Source organism: Balaenoptera physalus, assembly GCF_965194825.1.
Source record: "Balaenoptera physalus genome assembly, chromosome: 1".
Taxonomy (NCBI): Eukaryota; Metazoa; Chordata; class Mammalia; order Artiodactyla; family Balaenopteridae; genus Balaenoptera; species Balaenoptera physalus.
This window is the reverse complement of record NC_138882.1, coordinates 196,125,538-196,143,115: the sequence shown is the minus strand read 5'-3', so window position 1 is coordinate 196,143,115 and position 17,578 is coordinate 196,125,538. Positions and strand designations below refer to the sequence as shown.

The 17,578-nt window shown below is 57.6% G+C and overlaps 2 protein-coding genes across 3 annotated transcripts in view; both read left to right on the top strand.

Moving 5' to 3' along the window:
* Positions 1–9,837: 9,837 nt before the first annotated feature.
* On the top strand, positions 9,838–11,184 carry ISG15 (ISG15 ubiquitin like modifier). The gene is made up of 2 exons (XM_082464021.1): positions 9,838–9,939; positions 10,423–11,184. Exons 1-2 carry the CDS (start codon positions 9,937–9,939, stop codon positions 11,071–11,073), a joined length of 654 nt encoding a protein of 217 aa, XP_082320147.1. The 5' UTR covers positions 9,838–9,936; the 3' UTR covers positions 11,074–11,184.
* Positions 11,185–13,081: 1,897 nt separating this feature from the next.
* Positions 13,082–17,578, top strand: part of AGRN (agrin) — a 47,199-nt gene continuing 42,702 nt past the window's right edge. For both annotated transcript variants that reach the window (XM_082424972.1, XM_082424971.1), the window contains exons 1-2: positions 13,082–13,397; positions 15,592–15,853. In XM_082424972.1, the coding sequence (XP_082281098.1) occupies positions 13,191–13,397; positions 15,592–15,853 (469 nt within the window). In that variant the 5' untranslated portion in view covers positions 13,082–13,190. The remainder of the gene's footprint in view (positions 13,398–15,591; positions 15,854–17,578) is intronic.

Below are 17,578 nucleotides of genomic sequence, written 5' to 3'. Positions count from 1 at the left end.
ACTGGGGCACCCTGCCCGCGCCTGCCTCTGGCCACGCCGGGCCGAGGCGGGAAAGTCGCCGCGCCCGCTCCCCCGTTCCGAGCGGTGCGCCGGGAGGGGACCTCTCCGGGAGGGCGGAGGCGCGAGGCTCACCTTCAGGGCGAGCGGGGGCCGCGGGAAATCTGAAAGGAAAATTCGCGAGGGGGACCGGGTGAGGCGCCCCCGAGGAGCCGGCGAGCCTCGGCCCGCGCGCCTCTGCTCTCCGCGGACCCAGCCGAGCCCTCGGGCCGCCGCGCAGCCTGCAAATCTGACCCCCGCCGGCTGCAGCACCTGCACGAGGCCCCTGACACGGTGGACGTGGAACACTAGCCGCTGGGCAGGAGAGAGGCTGGCTGGCCAAGGTCGTAGACAGGCAGAGTGGCATCACGGGACCAGTGAAGGTGATGCCACAAGGCGGGCGGAGTGACGTCATCAGTCAGGCAGGATGACGTCATGGAACAGAATGTCAGGCCGTCACTGGGCAGGCTGGTGATGTCTCAGGGTTAAGGTAGATGATGACACAAGCCAAATGGGGTGATGTCATGGTCGCTGGTGATGTCACTCTCTTCCAGATTACCCAACAGTGAGCCAAGCACTAGCAAAGTAGGGCTCACAAAAAATGAGGGACGGGCTTCCCTGGTGGCACAGTGGTTGGGAATCCGCCTGCCAATGCAGGGGACATGGGTTCGAGCCCTGGTCCGGGAGGATCCCACATGCCACGGAGCAGCGAAGCCCGTGCGCCACAACTACTGAGCCTGTGCTCTGGAGCCCGTGCTCTGCAAAAAGGGGAGCCACCGCAGTGAGCAACCCGTGCACCACAAAGAGGGGTGGGCCCTGCTCACCACAACTAGAGAAAGCCCGTGTGCAACAACGAAGGCCCAACACAGCCAAAAATAAATAAATAAATAAATTTATTTTTTAAAAAATGAGGGACACCTGTTAAAATTTTGTTTGTTATTTCAAAGAGGCATTGTGGGGAAAAAAGAGGGCTAAGCTTATTTTCGCGTTTGATGTTTTCGTTCTGAATTCCCTTGCGCCGGCAGTCTGGTGTTTTGAGTACTGAGGGTTCCAGGCCACTGTGGCCTGGCGGCCGTCTTGTCGGCATCCCACAGATGTCTCCTGAGGCCCACGGTAGACCCGGCCTGCCCTTGGGGCTGAGGAAGCGTCTCCCGGGCTCTAATCCGACGCGGGGGGCGACGGCAAACAAGCAAAATTATGTCGCAGTTGCCAGAGACAGAAAGAAATGGGTAGGTTGCTGGGGGAGAGGAAACCCCTCTTTCGACTGGGTGGTCTGGACGGCTTCTTTGCGGTGGGTTCCAGGAAAGAAGGCAGATCTGCAAGGCCCGGGGAGGAAGTGGCATTCCCAGGGTGGAAAGGGACCACAGGGCCCGAGGGAGGAGGGGCAGGGGCAGGTGGGCGCGGGGCCTGGGAGAGTCGTGCTGGGCTTTTCGGAGCAGCGGAGTGGGCCGACTGGCAGCTCCGAAGGGTCACCTCGGTGCTAGGCCTACCCAGTGGGTGGGGTCGCCGGCTGGCCCCTTACCCAACACCAGTTCCCGGGGTCCCAGCCCAGGGTCCCGGTGTAGACGCCTTTTCTCCTTTCTGAGGCCAACCTAGTCTGGCCCTAGCCTCGCTCTCTGGAACACCCCCATCCCACCCCCGGCGCGAAACCGACCTCTCAGCGGTCTGCGGGGGCGCCCGGGGTGGGGCGGGAGGCGGCTACACTGGGTGTGTCTGTGGGCTGTCACCCCCGAGGCCAGGCCACCCTCTCCCCTCCCCGGCCCCAGAGGCGCAGCCCCAGAGGAGCGTGCGGGGCTGGGAGCGTTGGGAAGCCGCGGGCATCGGGCAGGAGCAGGCGGTGGGGACCCATCCAGCGCAGAAAGCCCTGGGAGCGCTGACTGCCCCGGCGCCGCTGGGGTGGCTGGGACCAGCCCTGCGGTGGATGAGGTCGCGGGAGTCGCGGAGTCCCCACCCCGCCCCCACCCCCGCCGGCGGGCTGCACGCAGGAGAGAAAGCCCCCGAGTGCCCCGCTGGGAAGCGTCGGCGGAACCCCAGGCCGGCAGGCGGGGCGCTGGGACGCGGTCTGGGTGGGCTCAGCCCCTCATCCCCAGGAGACCACACAGGCAGGGGGTTCAGACCGCAAGGAGAGGCTCGAGGAGCCATGTTTGACCATTCTTTACCTGCTAGCGGTTAGACGGGTTCGCTTACGCTCCGGTACCTGTTTCCTCACCTGTAAAATGGGCTATCTTTTCATTTATCCCTGGGTTGTTGGGAAGATAAATGAGCTCCTATTCGGAAAACACCCAGCACAAGTCAGCTTCAGTTGGTACTGCCCGGGGGAAGGAAGCAGATGCAGGCAGGGAGGAGCCACCTGGACTCAGCTCGGCCACGTGCCCCTCTGCACCCTCTGCCCTCTGAGACGCCTCCTCCCCACCCAGGGTCTCCAGGGGCCTGTGTCTTGGCCTCCCAGCCCCAGCCCCGGCAAGGAGCCTTCACTAGCCCAGAGCAAAGTGAGTTTCCCTGGGATTGTCACCCACACCGTCTGTGTGGTCGTGTCTCTGGGCCCTCGTACCTCTGGCCATTCCCCTACCCTGCCTTTTACATCTGGGCTTGATCTCTGGTAGGGCCTCCGGGTCTCCTGGGGGTCGTAGGGGCTCCCTTGCTCTGAGCAGGGAGGGAGAGTCCTGGGCTGCAGTTGGGAAATAGTGCTGAGGACTATTGATGTGGAATATTGCATTTTCCAAAGATGGCTACAACAATATCTCCCACTCCAAATACCCTTATGGTGCACCTTGGTGAGATTTTGTGATGACACCGACCAGCAAAGACAGGGGCAGGGGTGAGATGTGAATTCTGAGGCTGGACCTTAAAAATGCCACACACGTTCACCTTGCTGTCTTGGGAAACCCGCTCTTGGAACCCGTTTGCCCCTCTGTGAGGAAGCCCAAACTGGCCCCATGGAGAAGCCCCAAGGAGAGGCCCCATGGAGGGGCCTTGTATAAGTATTGAGCCAGGAGCCCAGAAATCTCAGCTGCTGGACAGGTGATCCCAGCCTACTTCAGAGCCCCTGCCTCACGCCTTCCCAGCTGCTCCTGGGTGCTTTGTTCCAATTCTTGATTCACAGAATACGACAGTTGTTACTGTGACCTTTGGGGGTCATTTGTTACACAACAGTAGTAACTGGAATAACTAAGATGGCCCAAGCCCTGGATCTGGCCCTCCCCCCTCCCCACTCCCCCACCCCCACCCCACTCCCCATCTTGTTCCTTCCTTTCTCTGGCAGGAAGAGAGGCACAGGAGCTTGGAGCCCTGGCTGTCCATCTGACGAGTTTGAGTTGATTTTTGCAAGCCATCAAAGGCCAACTATCTGTCCTCCTAGATCCAGGCTTGAGTGGGCCAAGCCCCAGTTGGCTGGTGGTCCCAGGGACATCTCCAGGGCCCACTGTTGGCCACCGAGTATAGGGAGCAGGGGGCTGAGGCAGGAAAGTCAGTGGGGGAGTCTGTGTGGAAAGACAGGTGTATTTTCCAGGCCAGACACTGGGCTCCAGCCTTGGGTTGGGGGGGGGATGGTCCTCTGGCTACCATGACAGCGTTCCACACAACATCATTCAGACAGTGTCCCTTGGGGGTCTGCCACGTGCGATCTGTGAACACGTCCCTCCCAACCTCCAGCATGGGGGTGGCACCTGCATTCCCACTCTGCCCCTCAGCATTCCACAGGCATATGAGCCCCAGAACATCAGAGACATCATAGACCACCCTCTCCGGCACCCCCTACCTACCCTCCTGTTCCCTCCTCTTCTGCCAAGAGGCAGCGGCCTGTGGACTCAGGCAGCCAGGACCAGAGTTGCCAAGTAACCAGGCTAGACCCGTTGCAGGTCCTCTCCCGCAGCATGGGAGTTGGTCGCTGGGATGATAAAGTGGCAGAGGCCAGGGCTGGAGGAATGCAGCCTTCAGGCTAGAGATGAGGGAAGCAGATACCCAGGACCCAGGCAGAGGCCGGGAGCGCCAGGGTGCCGACAGTGAGGCTTGAGGTTCAAGGGCAGTCCCCACCCCTGCGACGGAGGGGGCGTCTTCCACCCTTGCAGGTCGTGAGACCGACATACCTTCCCTCGGCCGCCTGATGCCAGGTGGTGGGAGCGTCCTCCCAACACCTGACGCGTGACGGTACCTTCCCCGTGATCTGGGCACTGTCAACATCTTTCTCCTGAATTGGGCGTTGACACCGCTCCACGTTTGGGGAGCCATGTCCCCTAGCTTCTGGGTGGTGACAGAATCTCCTTCCAACCCCTATCTGCCTGGCACGCTGCCTCCCTGTGGGCTCCCGTGGACGCTGCTTTTCTCTCCACTCTCCTTGGGCCACCGCTCCTGGGGAGAGGTGGGCTTCCCTGTCCTTCCTGCTTGGCGCGTCCAGACCGGTTTCTTCTTCACCAAAAAAGCCCCAGCTTTGAAACCTCACCTTACTAACAGACCACCCCTTGCTTAACAGACCACACAGACTACAGTCGACCGCAACCGTGGGGTCGACCCCGCCCTTCCTGAAGGGTTTACTCCTGGTTCCCTGTCACTTTCTCCAGACACTCCTGTCACAGTTCTTGGTGATTTCAATATCCACACGGATGATCGATGATCCTCCAACCTTCTGGACTTCCTCGCCTCCATGGCGTGTCCTGGGGTAACGTCAATAACTAAGCTCCGGATCCCAGGTGCTGGCTGTTGACTGCAGCTCTCAGTTTCCCACCCACCCTGGAGGCCCCACCCACCGGAAGCCCCGCCCACAGGGGGGCCCAGGTCGGGGCTGCAGCCTGAGGCGGAAGGTCCAGCGCCCTTCGGCTGCTGTTCTAACAGCGTGGCTGGTCCTGCCTCCTCCCTCCACATCCCCAGCCCTTTCTCTCAGGTCCTGTCTCCCGCCCGCCGTGACTCAGCAGGGCCCCAGCTTCTCCTCGTGCCTTTCAGTCTTCTGGTACTTGGGGAACAAGTCTTCACACTAACTTTTCTGTCCAGACAGCTGGAGAGGTCTCTGCCTGGTGAGGGAGCCTGACTGAGGCTCCAGCCTCCTCTGCATCTGACCCTCTGAGAGTTCTCAGACCAACATTCTGCCATCATCCTTGACCCTTGGAGTCCACTCCCAATGCTGCCCCATCAGGTCCTACAGCAGCTCTGTCTCCCTGATGTATCCAAACACCCACTTCTGACCTCTTGCTCTCTCACCACCGGCTGCAAGCCACCACCACCTTCGGCCTGGATTTTTGCAGAAGCTCTTTGCCATGGCAAGGAGGCCAGTGTTGAAGCCAAGCACTTGGTCGGGGGAGGCGGGCAGGAGAGGAGATGAGAGGGCCAGCAGAGTGGCCAGACGAAGCCTAAGCTCCTCTGGTCACTCCGAGGGTGATGGGAAGCCACGGGAAAGAAGGTTGTGTGTAGGTCACTCGGCTAATGGGCCAACAACAAATTATGGGGGGCAGAATAGAAGCACGACCACTGGGATGTATCCGCAGTAGCCTGGGCAAGAGGTGATTGTGCCCTGGACCAGGGTGCACAGGTGTACGTGGTGAGAACTGCAAACTTCTTGGGAGGGTTTTTTGTTGTTACTGCTGCTGTTAGATCATTGAAGGGCTTAAAAATAAAAGCAAGTGTGTTAAACATGATATAGATACTGTCTTAAAGGTTTAAGGAAGTTTAAGTTAGTTTGTAAATGAAACCAAATATTAACCAAAGAACCCTTTATAAGTGGCTGTTGTAATTTCATAAATAGGATATTCAGGCAGGTTTGTGACTAGAACTTATATATTTTGTGGTCATGTTATTAGGTGCATACGAAGTTAAAATCTTTTTTTTTACCAATGAACTCAACCTTTTATTGCTATACAACGTTCTGTATCTAATAATGCTTTGACTATAAGATTTCTTTGTTAATCTGTTAATAAAATTGTTAATGTAGCCACATGGGCTTCCTTTTAGTTAACATTTACCTGGTAGGTTTATTTTCATCCTTTTACTTTCAGTTTCCCATATCCTTATATTTCAGATGATTCATGTCTTCTGTAAGCCACATAAAATCAGATTATTTTTAACAGGGCTGACAACCCTGGTCATTTAGTCACCCTGGATTTCAGACCTCTGCTCTGTAGAACTGTGAGGGAATAAATTTCTGTTGTTTTAAGCCACCAGTTTGTGGTGATTTAAAAGCCACCAAGACACGGAGACACGTGCTTCCAGGTGCTATCACTTTGCCTGCCTAAAGCCTTTGTGTTTAGTTCCTCTTGTCAAAAGCAGGTGACATTCAATGAAGTAACTAAAAGAAAATAAAGATTCTATTACTGTATGTCAGTATTAAGAAATCAGGAGACATATATGCCATGTTTTTGTTTTCTCTTTTTAAATTTTTAAAATTTTTTAATTTTTAATTTCTTTTTAAAAAAATTTAAATTGTTGTATCTTTGTGCCATGTTTAATAATGGTCATCTGGGGACTTCCCTGGCGGTCCAGTGGTTAAGACTCCTGGCTCCCAATGCAGGGGACATGGGTTCAATCCCTGGTCAGGAAACTAAGATCCCACATGCTACACAGCATGGCCAAAAACAGAAACAAAAACAAAATAATGGTCATCTGAAGGAGATGGAGAGATTTTCACATTCTGTATTCTTTGTTATGTTTCTGGTTTTCTTTTTATAATACTAATATTATTTATGCAAGGAATGAGTCAAGATAGAAACTTAAAATAATATAAAGAAACAATTTTTTAAACTGTTTTGTGCATGTTAACAACTTTGGTGCCATATGAGATTATTTTGGGGGAGGGGAGGTGGAATGATCAATTCACATGCAAAACAATTTGTTTTTTCCATTCTTTTACTTATTTATTTAAAAATTTATTTATTTGATTTTTAATGTATTTAAAAGTATTTATTTTTAAGTATTTATTTTTATTTTATTTATTTATTTACTTACTTATTTATTTTTGCTGTGCCATGCAGCATGTGAGATTCTTTTTTTTTTTTTTTTAAGTATTTGTTTATTTATTTATTTATGGCTGTGTTGGGTCTTCGTTTCTGTGCGAGGGCTTTCTCTAGTTGCGGCAAGCGGGGGCCACTCTTCATCGCGGTGCGCGGGCCTCTCACTGTCGCGGCCTCTCTTGTTGCGGAGCACAGGCTCCAGACACGCAGGCTCAGTAATTGTGGCTCACAGGCCCAGCTGCTCCGCGGCACGTGGGATCTTCCCAGACCAGGGCTCGAACCCATGTCCCCTGCATTGGCAGGCAGATTCTCAACGACTGCGCCACCAGGGAAGCCCAGCATGTGAGATCTTAATTCTCTGACCAGGGGTTGAATCCATTCCCCCTGCAGTGGAAGCCTGAAGTACTAACCAGTGGCCCTCCAGGGAATTCCCTAAGTATTTATTTTTACTTTTAGCTAACATATGGCTGTGATGTGCTGTTTGTGGGAATAACCTACATATTCAACAATATGGGATTGGTTAACTAAATTACACTCTATTCTATAATGGACTCATTAAACTATGGGCAACATATGCAACCATGAAAACAACTTGCATAAAAGTATCTATTCATATGGAAAAATGTTTGTGATATACTTGTGAATGAAGCAGTTTACAAAATGGTGAGAGTAGCATGAGGGTTTCTTTTTTTTCAGTTTTCTTTTTTATTGAGGTGAAGTTCATGTAACATAAACTTAACCATTTTAAGGTACATAATTCAATGGCATTTAGTATATTTAGTACAACCATCACCTCTATCTAGTTCCAAAACATTTTATCATTCCCAAAGGAGGCCTTGTCTCCATGAAGCTGTCACTCCCCATGCCCCCTGCCCCCCAGCCCCTGGCAATCACTAATCTATTTTCAGTCTCTATGGACTTGCTTATTGTGGACATTTCTTTTTTTTTTTTTTTTTAATTATTTTTTTCTTTACCTTTTTTTTGGCTGCGTTGTGTCGTTGTTGCTACACGTAGGATTTTTCTCTAGTTGCGGCGAGCGGGGGCTACTCTTTGTTGCAGTGCGTGGGCTCCTCATTGTGGTGGCTTCTCTTGTTGCAGAGTACTGGCTCTAGGCACGTGGGCTCAGTAGTTGTGGCGCGCAGGCTCAGTAGTTGTGGTGCACGGGCTTAGCTGCCCCTTGGCATGTGGGATCTTCCCCAGAACAGGGCTCAAACCCATGTCCCCCGCATTGGCAGGTGGATTCTTAACCACTGCACCACCAGGGAAGTCCCTTGTGGACATTTCGTATCAGTAGAATCACAAAATATGTGACCTTTTGTGTCTGGCTTCTTTCACCGAGCACCATGTTTTCAAGGTTCATTCACATTGTAGCCTGCGTCAGTGCTTCATTCCTTTTTATGGCTGAGTAATATTCCATTACAAGGATGGACCACACTTTGTCTATGCATCCACCTGCTGATGGGTTTGGTTGCTCCCCCAGTTTCTACCATTCATCTCCTGTGAATAGAGCTACTGTTAACATTTGTGTGCAAGCATTTCTCTGAACACCTGTTTTCAGTTCTCTCGGGCATATCCCTAGGAGTGGAATTGCTGGGTCACGTGAAAATTCTGTTTAACCTTTTGAGGAATAACTAGACTGTTTTCCACAGTGACTGCACCATTTCACATTCCCATCAGCAATGTATGAGGGTTCCATTTTTTCTACATCTTCACCAACACTTGTTATTATTCCCTTTTTAATTATTATTATTATAGTTGTGCTAACAGGTGTGACATAGTATCTCACTGTGGTTTTGATTTGCATTTCTCTAGTGACCAATGATGTTGAGCATCTTTTCATGTGGTTGTTGGCCATTTATATATATATTCTATTTTAAAATGTCTGTTTAAGTCTTTTGCCCAACTTTTAGTTGAGTTGTTTATCTTTTTGTTGTTGAGTTGTAAAAGTTCCTTATATATTATGGATACTAGACCCTTATCGGACATGTGATTTGCAAATATTTTCTACCATTTTGTATATAGTTTTTTTCACTTTGTCAATAGTGTCCAGGAGTTCATTTTCGTAGAAAATAAGATACATCTCTTTCATTAAAACAATCGGAACAGGGACTTCCGTGGTGGCACAGTGGTTAAGAATCCACCCGCCAATGCAGGGGACGCGGGTTCAACCCCTGGTCCAGGAAGATCCCACGTGCTGAGGAGCAACTAAGCCCGTGTGCCACAACTACTGAGCCTGCATGCCGGAACTACTGAAGCCCGCACGCCTAGAGCCCGTGGTCCACAACAAGAGAAGCCACTGCAATGAGAAGCCTACGCACCACAACAAAGAGTAGCCCCCACTCACTGCAACTAGAGAAAGCCCGTGCACAGCAACGAAGACCGAAGCAGCCATTAATTAATTGATTGATTAATTAATTAAAAAGCAATCTGAACAAATATTGTCATAAACAAATGGTGGTTATCTCTGGGCAGTTTAGATTGTCACTATTTTATGTTATTTCTGAATTAACGCTGGCAATGATTTCCGAGTTTACTAATTTTGCAGATTGGTAAATGGAAAGTGAAAGTTTCCAATTGTTAGCTCATGTTATGATGTGTGTGTGTCTTGCAAAGGACCCGAGGTGTTGGACATGCAGGGGGTTTCTGAACACACACCCCTGGAGGCGGGGATGCTGTCACAGTCCCCAGGCCCCGCCGGCCAGGTGGAAAGCCCCAGCCCACACCTACCTCACTTTCTTGTCATTGTCATTCTGTTTTGTTTCTGCTGTTCACTCCAGGGCCCGCCTTGGGAAAAGGAAACCGAAACTGAAGCTGAATTCGGCTACTGTGTGGCTGGCTCCCCGACACCGCCCTCTGACGTGGTTGCTCAGGCTTTAAAAGGGCTGAGCTGCCAGGGCTGGAGAAGAGCTGAGAGCCAAGAGGCAGCCAACCAGTGCTTGCGGAGGACCTGGCGCCAGAGCCCACAGCCATGGTGAGGCGGGTTTGACACGTGGGGCAGGTGGGCTCGTACCCCTTCCCCTGGTGGCATCTCCCAGGGGCGGAACACCTGCATGTGCAAGGCAGGCAGAGCTGCTCAGAACCCCCAGGTTCTTAAGCGTGGGGGGAAGGACAGGGCTCCTTCTGACAGCAGGGTCTGGGTCCTCAGAGGTGGGTTCTGCCCAGTGGCCAACCCTGAGATCCCTTGGGATCAGCACAGGGAGGCATCTTAGCAGGTGAAGGGAGGCAACACGTGAGGGTGGTGGCTATTCTTCTAGAATGGGTGGGTGGTGGCTATTCTTCTAGAAATGCCCGCATGCACTCTCCAGCACCTGGCGTCCCCCTCCTGGTGGGTGGGGAGGCTGGAGAGGAGGGAGCAGCATCCCCGGGGTCTAACAGCGTGCCCCACTGCCAATGTCACGCGTGCAGTGGTCCCAGAACTGGTGCCAGGGTCTCTGAGCCTGTGTGATGCCCACAGGGTAGGAACCTGAAGGTGAAGATGCTAGGGGGCCAGGAGATCCTGGTGCCCCTGAGGGACTCCATGCTGGCATCCGAGCTGAAGCAGCAGATCGCCCAGCAGATCGGCGTGCCCGCCTTCCAGCAGCACCTGGCCCACCAGGACACTCACAAGGTGCTGCAGGACGGGGTGCCCCTGGTCTGCCAGGGCCTGGGCCCCGACAGCACCGTCCTGCTGATGGTGCAGAGCTGCAAAGACCCCCTGAGCATCCTGGTGAGGAATGACAAGGGTCGCAGCAGCACCTACGTGGTCCAGCTGACGCAGAGGGTGGCCGAGCTCAAGCAGCAAGTGTGCCAAAAGGAGCACGTGCAAGCCGACCAGTTCTGGCTGAGTTTCGAGGGGAAGCCCATGGAGGACAATTGCCAGCTGGGGGAGTACGGCCTCACAACCCTGTGCACCGTGTTCATGAATCTGCGCCTGCGGGGGGGCGGGGCAGGGCCAGGAGGGCTGCGGGGAGGGCGCCCCACTGAGCACCAGGAATACAGTTGTAGCACCCTCTGTAGCACCAGTCTGCACCCTTCCGGTGAGATTGGGGGGAGGGGTGGAGGAGGGAGTGGTATGAGGGGACCCAGGGTCGCTGGGGGGATCCGCAGGCTAGGGTGGCCAAGTTAAGGGACAAGCCTAGTGGGATCAAAATGGTGACCTCCCCCCGCCCCCAGAGAAACTGAAGATGTGGAAATTAACTTCTAGAGAAATAAAAAGAGGCATATCTGCTGGAGCCTATCCCTGTCTTCACATTGAGCCATGGTCAGCCCCTGCCTGCACAACTGGTCCCCACCCCTCACATCTGGGTCAGCAGATAGCAGGGGGAGGGGAATGCCTGGCGAGGTCCCAAAGGCCACAAGGCGAGTGTCCCTGGAAGCGGTGAGTCTGTAGGGCCTGCCTGGGCCAGTTGTGAGGGAGGCTTCCCCACACCAGCTGGGGGCTGGGGGCCTCTTGGCCCTCCAGGAACCATCAGCCTACACTGTCCAGCCTGCATTGGTCTGCGGAAAAGTGGTGACAGGGCCTTGGGCACACACATCACCATCAGGGCGGGCTGCTGAATCAGCAAATACACCCTCCTTCAAGGTTCACTTCAGGGAGGGGCCACAGCCAGTAGGTGAGGGGGTACCTGGGATGGGGGTTCCTCCCATCCATGTGGAAGAGTTTGTCCCAGATAGGGGGCACCTAATTTGGCAAAACGACAGCCACTTTCACGCTGGATGCATCTTTCTGTGCCAGCTTTCCACATGAGCCACTCGGGAGCCAGGCTGAGTCAGCCTTGGACACGGGTGCGGGGGGGGGGCGGGCACAGAACGTACACCTCTCTGGGCCAAAGTCCATGACTCTGGGGACACTCAGTCCTCAGCCTTCAGACTCTTCAGTGGCATTTGGCCGGAGACCCAGAAGCCCCCTTTCTGGTCTGTGGGAGTCCGTATCTGAGCTGGGGGACCCCCCAGACCTGGCTTGCCTGTGACAGATATGTGTAGACACGCAGGTGTGTGTGTGGGAGGGCTCCTGGCTCCAACCTCATTTCCTGGGTCCCCAACCTCACCTCTTTGTCATACTGTAACTTAACAAGTGTAAGCACACCCCCTCGGTGCCATCCTCCTTTCTTGAATCCCCCCACCAGGGTCTAGGCGAGGTAGGGTCCTCCAGAGGGGCCTCTGCTGCTGTTCACCCTTCATTGCCTCCGGCTCAGAGATCTGTGACTGGCTTGGGTGAAGGGATGTGCGGCAGACCCGGCCCTGGAGGGACAGAGGGATCTCCTCTCCCTCCCCACCCCCACCATCTTCAGCTAGGTCGGGGTCTAATTTGGACCCTCCGGATCTCGGTTTACCCCCCTGGACCCTGCGGGTCTGTCTGGAGAAGCGCCTTGGGGGAGCTGGAGAGGGGGCGTGGCTGGCCGTCCGCCGCAGACGCGATCGCCGGCTCGGACAGCAGGGGGAGCCCGCAGCCCTGCAGAGGGGCCGGAGCTGAGCCGGGACCGGGAGGTGGGCGGGTCTGCGCTCCGTTGCGACCAATCGCCGCAGCCCCCGGCCCGCATTGGTCCCGGCAGGCCGGGGGTCCCGGGCCGGCCGAGCTTCCGTCCCCAGTTCCAGCGAGGGGCTGGGGTCCCCCGTCAGGTTCCTCCTGCCGGGGGTGGGGGTGGGGCGCAGCCCTGCAGGGCTCGAGGGGCGGCGGGGCCCCGGATCTGGCAGCCCCTCCCCGCGGCCGGGGAGCCCCCGCCGCCCCAGCCCCGGCGCAGCCTGGAGCCCCTTGGAAGTCCCGTCACGTCGCTTCCAGATTATGCATTAACCCGATTTCAGCCGCATTTCCTGGCGGGGGTGGGGAACGCCCGCGCAGGCGGGGGAGGGGCGTCCGTGGGGGTCGCCGCAGCAGGGAGACCACCCTCGATCCCGCCCCGCCCCCGCCCCTCGGCCGGGCCGGGCCCACCACCCACATGGGCCCGGCCCAGACTGGCCCTCTCCCTCCCCCAGCCAGGCCTCCGCCCGGCGCCGCCGTCCCGGCGCTTTGTTCGCGGCCGCCGCGGGTCGCAGGGCGCCGGGCGGGCCGGGGCGGGGGGGGGGGGGCGGAGGGGGGCGGGAAGGGGGTGGTGCTGCCCCGGGTCCCGCCCCCGGTCCGCCCCCGCGCCGCCCGCGCTCCCGCCGCCTCCCAGGAGCTGCGTCCCGTCCTGTCCAGTCCAGTCCCTGGCGCGGCCCGGCCCGTGAGCTTGCTCCGGCCGCCTTCCGCCGTCCTCCGCCCGCGCCATGGCCAGCCTGCGGCCGTCCGGCCGGGCTCCCCTGCAGCCACTGCTGCTGCTCCTGGTGGTGGCCGCGCGCGCCCTGCCCGGCGCCGACGGGACGTGCCCCGAACGCGCGCTGGAGAGGCGGGAGGAGGAGGCGAACGTGGTGCTCACCGGCACCGTGGAGGAGATCCTCAACGTGGACCCGGTGCAGCACACGTACTCGTGCAAGGTGGGCCCCCGCGGGACCCCCGGGACCCTGAGCCCCCTTCGGACCGTCCTGGAAGCCTGGGTTGGGGGCCTCTCCCCCGCGATCCCGGCCCCCTAGCCCGGAGGTCTTCCCATCGCGACGCCGGCCGCCCCGCTGAGACCCCCGCCCCGGGCCGTGGGAACGAGCCCCAGACGCTCCGCAGCGCCCGCTCCCGCTCCCTTGGCGACCGCCGACCCCCGCGTGGGGCGCCGGGTCTGGGAAAACTCGCGAGCGCTGGAGGGAAAGTTCTTGCGGTGCCGCTGCCATCCCGCCTCGCGGTGCCCAGGCCCCGGAGACCTGATCGTGTCTGCCCCTTCAACCCAAGCCCACTCCCTTACTGGAAACAAGTGCGCCTCCCCCCAGGGAGAATGTTAGGCTACCGCACCCCCTACCCACCGGCCAAAGAAAAGGAACAGGGACGAGGGGAGGTGACGCTTTCTGCTTGGGGTGGAGGTGGGGTTTTGGCCTGTGGTCAGTGCTGTCGCCCCCCTCCCCCCAGAGGCGAGAAGGGGTGGTCAGGAGTGAGTGGAGGGGTGCACATCTTATCTCCCAACCCCAGGGCTCCTGGTGGGGCATGCTGCAGTGATGGGTGTGGGGGCCGGAGCAGAGAAGTGGGCGGGGCCGTTGCTGAGCCTCAAGTGTCGGGGTGCAGGGCAGGTGCCCCATCCTGCTCCTGAGAGACTTGGATCTCCCCCGGCCACGCGGAGGGGGGGACTTGCCTGGCCTCCCCTTCAGTTGGATCTGGGAGCCCCCTGGGATAGGTCTGGTGGGTTTTTTCCCACAATCTGTTCCTAGGGAGGGCTCAAGGGACCCAGGGCCCTGCCCCGCTCTGGCCCCTAAAACCACCTCCCCGACCAGAAATCGGATCATTCCTCTTCCTTGGAGATGGGGAGGGGTGGCAGCTTCTTTCAGCCTGGCCTGTGCGGGCTACAGCTGGGATCCCCCGCCGGGCCCCCTCCCCTCCACCACCGCCAGGGCACTTTGCCAAGTCCCTGCAGGATTTTCCCGACTTCCTCCCCGCTGCTCCTGGGTGTGGCTGGGGTGGGGGGAGGCGATGAAAGCCACCCAGCCCTCCCCTGCTAGTTGTCATCCTTCTAGAGCCTACTGTGTGTCTAGGGGTGGGGGGGGGGAGAGTTGGCCAAGGCTCCCCCACCTCCCCTGGGCCACTGGAGGGTGGAGGGAGTCCCTGCAGATTTCTCAGACCCGAGGCTCCCAGCAGGGGCAGGCAGGTGGCCGGGCCACCATTGTCTTTCATTCCCCATTCTGGAAGTCGTGGCCCCCCAGAGCTCCTGAGGAAAGGGGTGTCTTCCCAGGCGCAGCATGCATGGGCACGTGTCCCCATGGACCTTTTCCTTTAGGGCCGCCTGTTCTGACTGCAGCCCCTGCGACCCTCCTCCCCCGACCCCCAGCAGGCCGTGGGCGTCCCAGGGCCTGGTTTGTCAGAGCAGGTACCCTCAGGGCCCCAAGAGCAGAGTGGGGAGGGCGGGGCTACCCTGTGCTGCCCAGGCTTGATTTTGAGGTTCACAGGCTGCCTTGACCGCACTCACTGTAGGAGCCTTGCAGGAGGAGGGCGTTTCACCTGCTGGGGGGCATGGTGTCTTCGCCCACCCACAGGGCTGCACGGAGCCAAGCTGGCCCAGAGCCCTGAGCTCAGAGCTCATCACCCTGAAACTTCATCATCTACCTCAGCTGCTCCTGGCTCTGCCCAGGGGTGGGCCAAGCAGTGGGTGGGTCGATAGGGAGAGTGGGGCATGGAAGGCAGGCACCCCAGGCCGGCTGGGTCCCCTTCCCGTATCCAGCCTGAGCCGAGATGGACATTATTGGAATTGGGGTGGCTGGGGTCACTTAGACCTGGGGGTCGGGGGGCTGCTTCTTGAGGAAAGGGGTGTGTTTGCAGGCCAGGTGTCCTAGTGTGTGACACACATGGGTGGGCAGTGGCATCCATCGTGTGTGTGCTTCCCTGCAGCTTCCTCCCGGGGGGGCTGACCCAAAGATCTCTACACATCTGCCCAGGGTTTGGGTCTATCTACTCTGGACACCTGGCCTGAGCAAGTGAGGTGGGAAGAGAGGAAAAAGCCCAGGCGCCAGTCTGGTGTTTGCCTCTGGCCTCTGCGGCCACCCCTCCCCAGTGGGAAGAGGATCACTGACACCTGCGCACCCCCCATGTCCACCCCAGGTTCGGGTCTGGCGGTACTTGAAGGGCAAAGATGTGGTGGCCCAGGAGAGCCTGCTGGACGGAGGCAACAAGGTGGTGATTGGCGGCTTCGGAGACCCCCTCATCTGTGACAACCAGGTGTCCACTGGGGACACCAGGATCTTCTTTGTGAACCCCGCCCCGCCGTACCTGTGGCCGGCCCACAAGAATGAGCTCATGCTCAACTCCAGCCTCATGCGCATCACCCTGCGGAACCTGGAGGAGGTAGAGCACTGCGTGGAAGGTGCGTGAAGGGCAGAGCAGAGGAGGTGCCTTGGGGGGCAGAAGAGAGTTTGCTGTAGGCTAGAGCACTTGGCATCTTGCGGTCCAACCTCCTTTTCTGAGTCCCCGCTCCCTGGCTTCCCAGCCATCTCAGCTCCAATCTCTGATATTAGCAGCGCTCCCCACCCTGGCCCTGGGGATGCCACCATTTTTTGTCTTGGAGCCAAGCGAGTCCCAGACCTGCAAAGGGACAGGCCTCCTTTTTCTTCCTTCCCCTCCCCCTCCGTAGTTCTGCATGCCCCTTCCTGGAGTTCCCTGATCTAGGAGGGAGGCTGGGACCAGGTGAATGAACATCTGTTGTTTGTGTTCTGCAGAAGCCCAAACATCTGTTTAGACAGGGCCCAGATGTTGAGCAAACCCGTTGGGGTGGGGCTTAAGGGTTGTGCTGGAGGTGGGGCTGCCCCGCCATGTGTTCCAAGAGGCCTGTCATTTCTGGGAGGGGCAGTTATGTGGAGTGGGCTGCTTCCAGGAGTTTGAGTGGGTGTGGGATCCCCTCACAGAGGTACAGAACCTTTCCTTGTCTGCTCTCCCCACGTGTCCATTCTGAATGGCCCAAGAGCATCCCTCCCCCAGCCCAGCCTCTGAGAGGTGAGCGGGACTCACGACCAGGGCTCACCCACCCACCTCAACCCAGGAGAATCCCAGCTGGGGGCTGAGATCCTTGGCTGAGGAATGTAGCAGGGAGAACGTGGGAACTGCCCGTCGCCCTCACATCCTGTCTGTCCCCTCATGGCTGCCTGGGAAGGGATGTACGGGAGAGGGCGGAGAGAGGAGAGAACGCTTCCTCCCAGGGCAGTGGGAAGGGTCCTTGACTTCCTGTCCTGGGAAGGTGACCCTGTCCCTCTGATTTGCTCTGTTGGCCAGCAGGGAAGTTCCATCTTCTACCCAACTTACTGCTGTGATGCTGGCTTGGCTTTTGCGGGGTCCTGGGTGGTGGACTCATCCGGCCTGGGGTGGACTGTGCAGGGGGAGGGGCAGGGCCTGAAGTGGGGAGCCCTGTAGCACCCTGCTCAGCCTGTAGTGCGTTGCTCCTGGGGCTGTGTCCAGGGTCCCGGCCTGCAACGTCATACAGAGAGGCCAGCGGGGCTGTGTCCCTGGTCCCTTGCAGCACCAGCTTAGCTGAGGAGGTCCCAGCATGGCCCTCCCACCAAGTGAGGACTGGAGACCCTGGCCCTGCTCTGGAAGCTTGTGGTCTAGGGAAGAGATGGGAGGGTGGCATGGGGACGGGGCAGGCTGTGGGGTGTGATGCCCAGTTTTGAAAGAGGAGTTGGGGGCTAAGGAGAGGGGTCAGGGCGCAGAGAGTCCCGTTTCTGCAAGATCAAGAAGGCGCGTCACCAACTCTGCAGCTGCGCGGGTCCAGCCTGAGGGTCCGCGACTCAGTAACCGGCCTTCTGTGGGGTCAGAGGGCATGTGGCAGGAGGGCCACCCCGGGCAGAACAAGATTTGCCACCTTGCCAGATCCTGCTCTACCCAGGCCAGGCCCTGGTTCCGGATACATCAGGCTGGGCAGAGGGACACCTGGAGAGGAGGGCCCACAGGGAGAGCTCCCAGCGAGACTTCACCTACTGTATGCTGGCTGCCCAGGATAGGGACCAGGCTAGGCCCCCAGCTCCCGTTGGGCCGGTGGGGGGAGGGTGGTGCTGGGACCCACAGGCCAGTGTGTAGCAACGGGGTGAGCGCCCAGCAG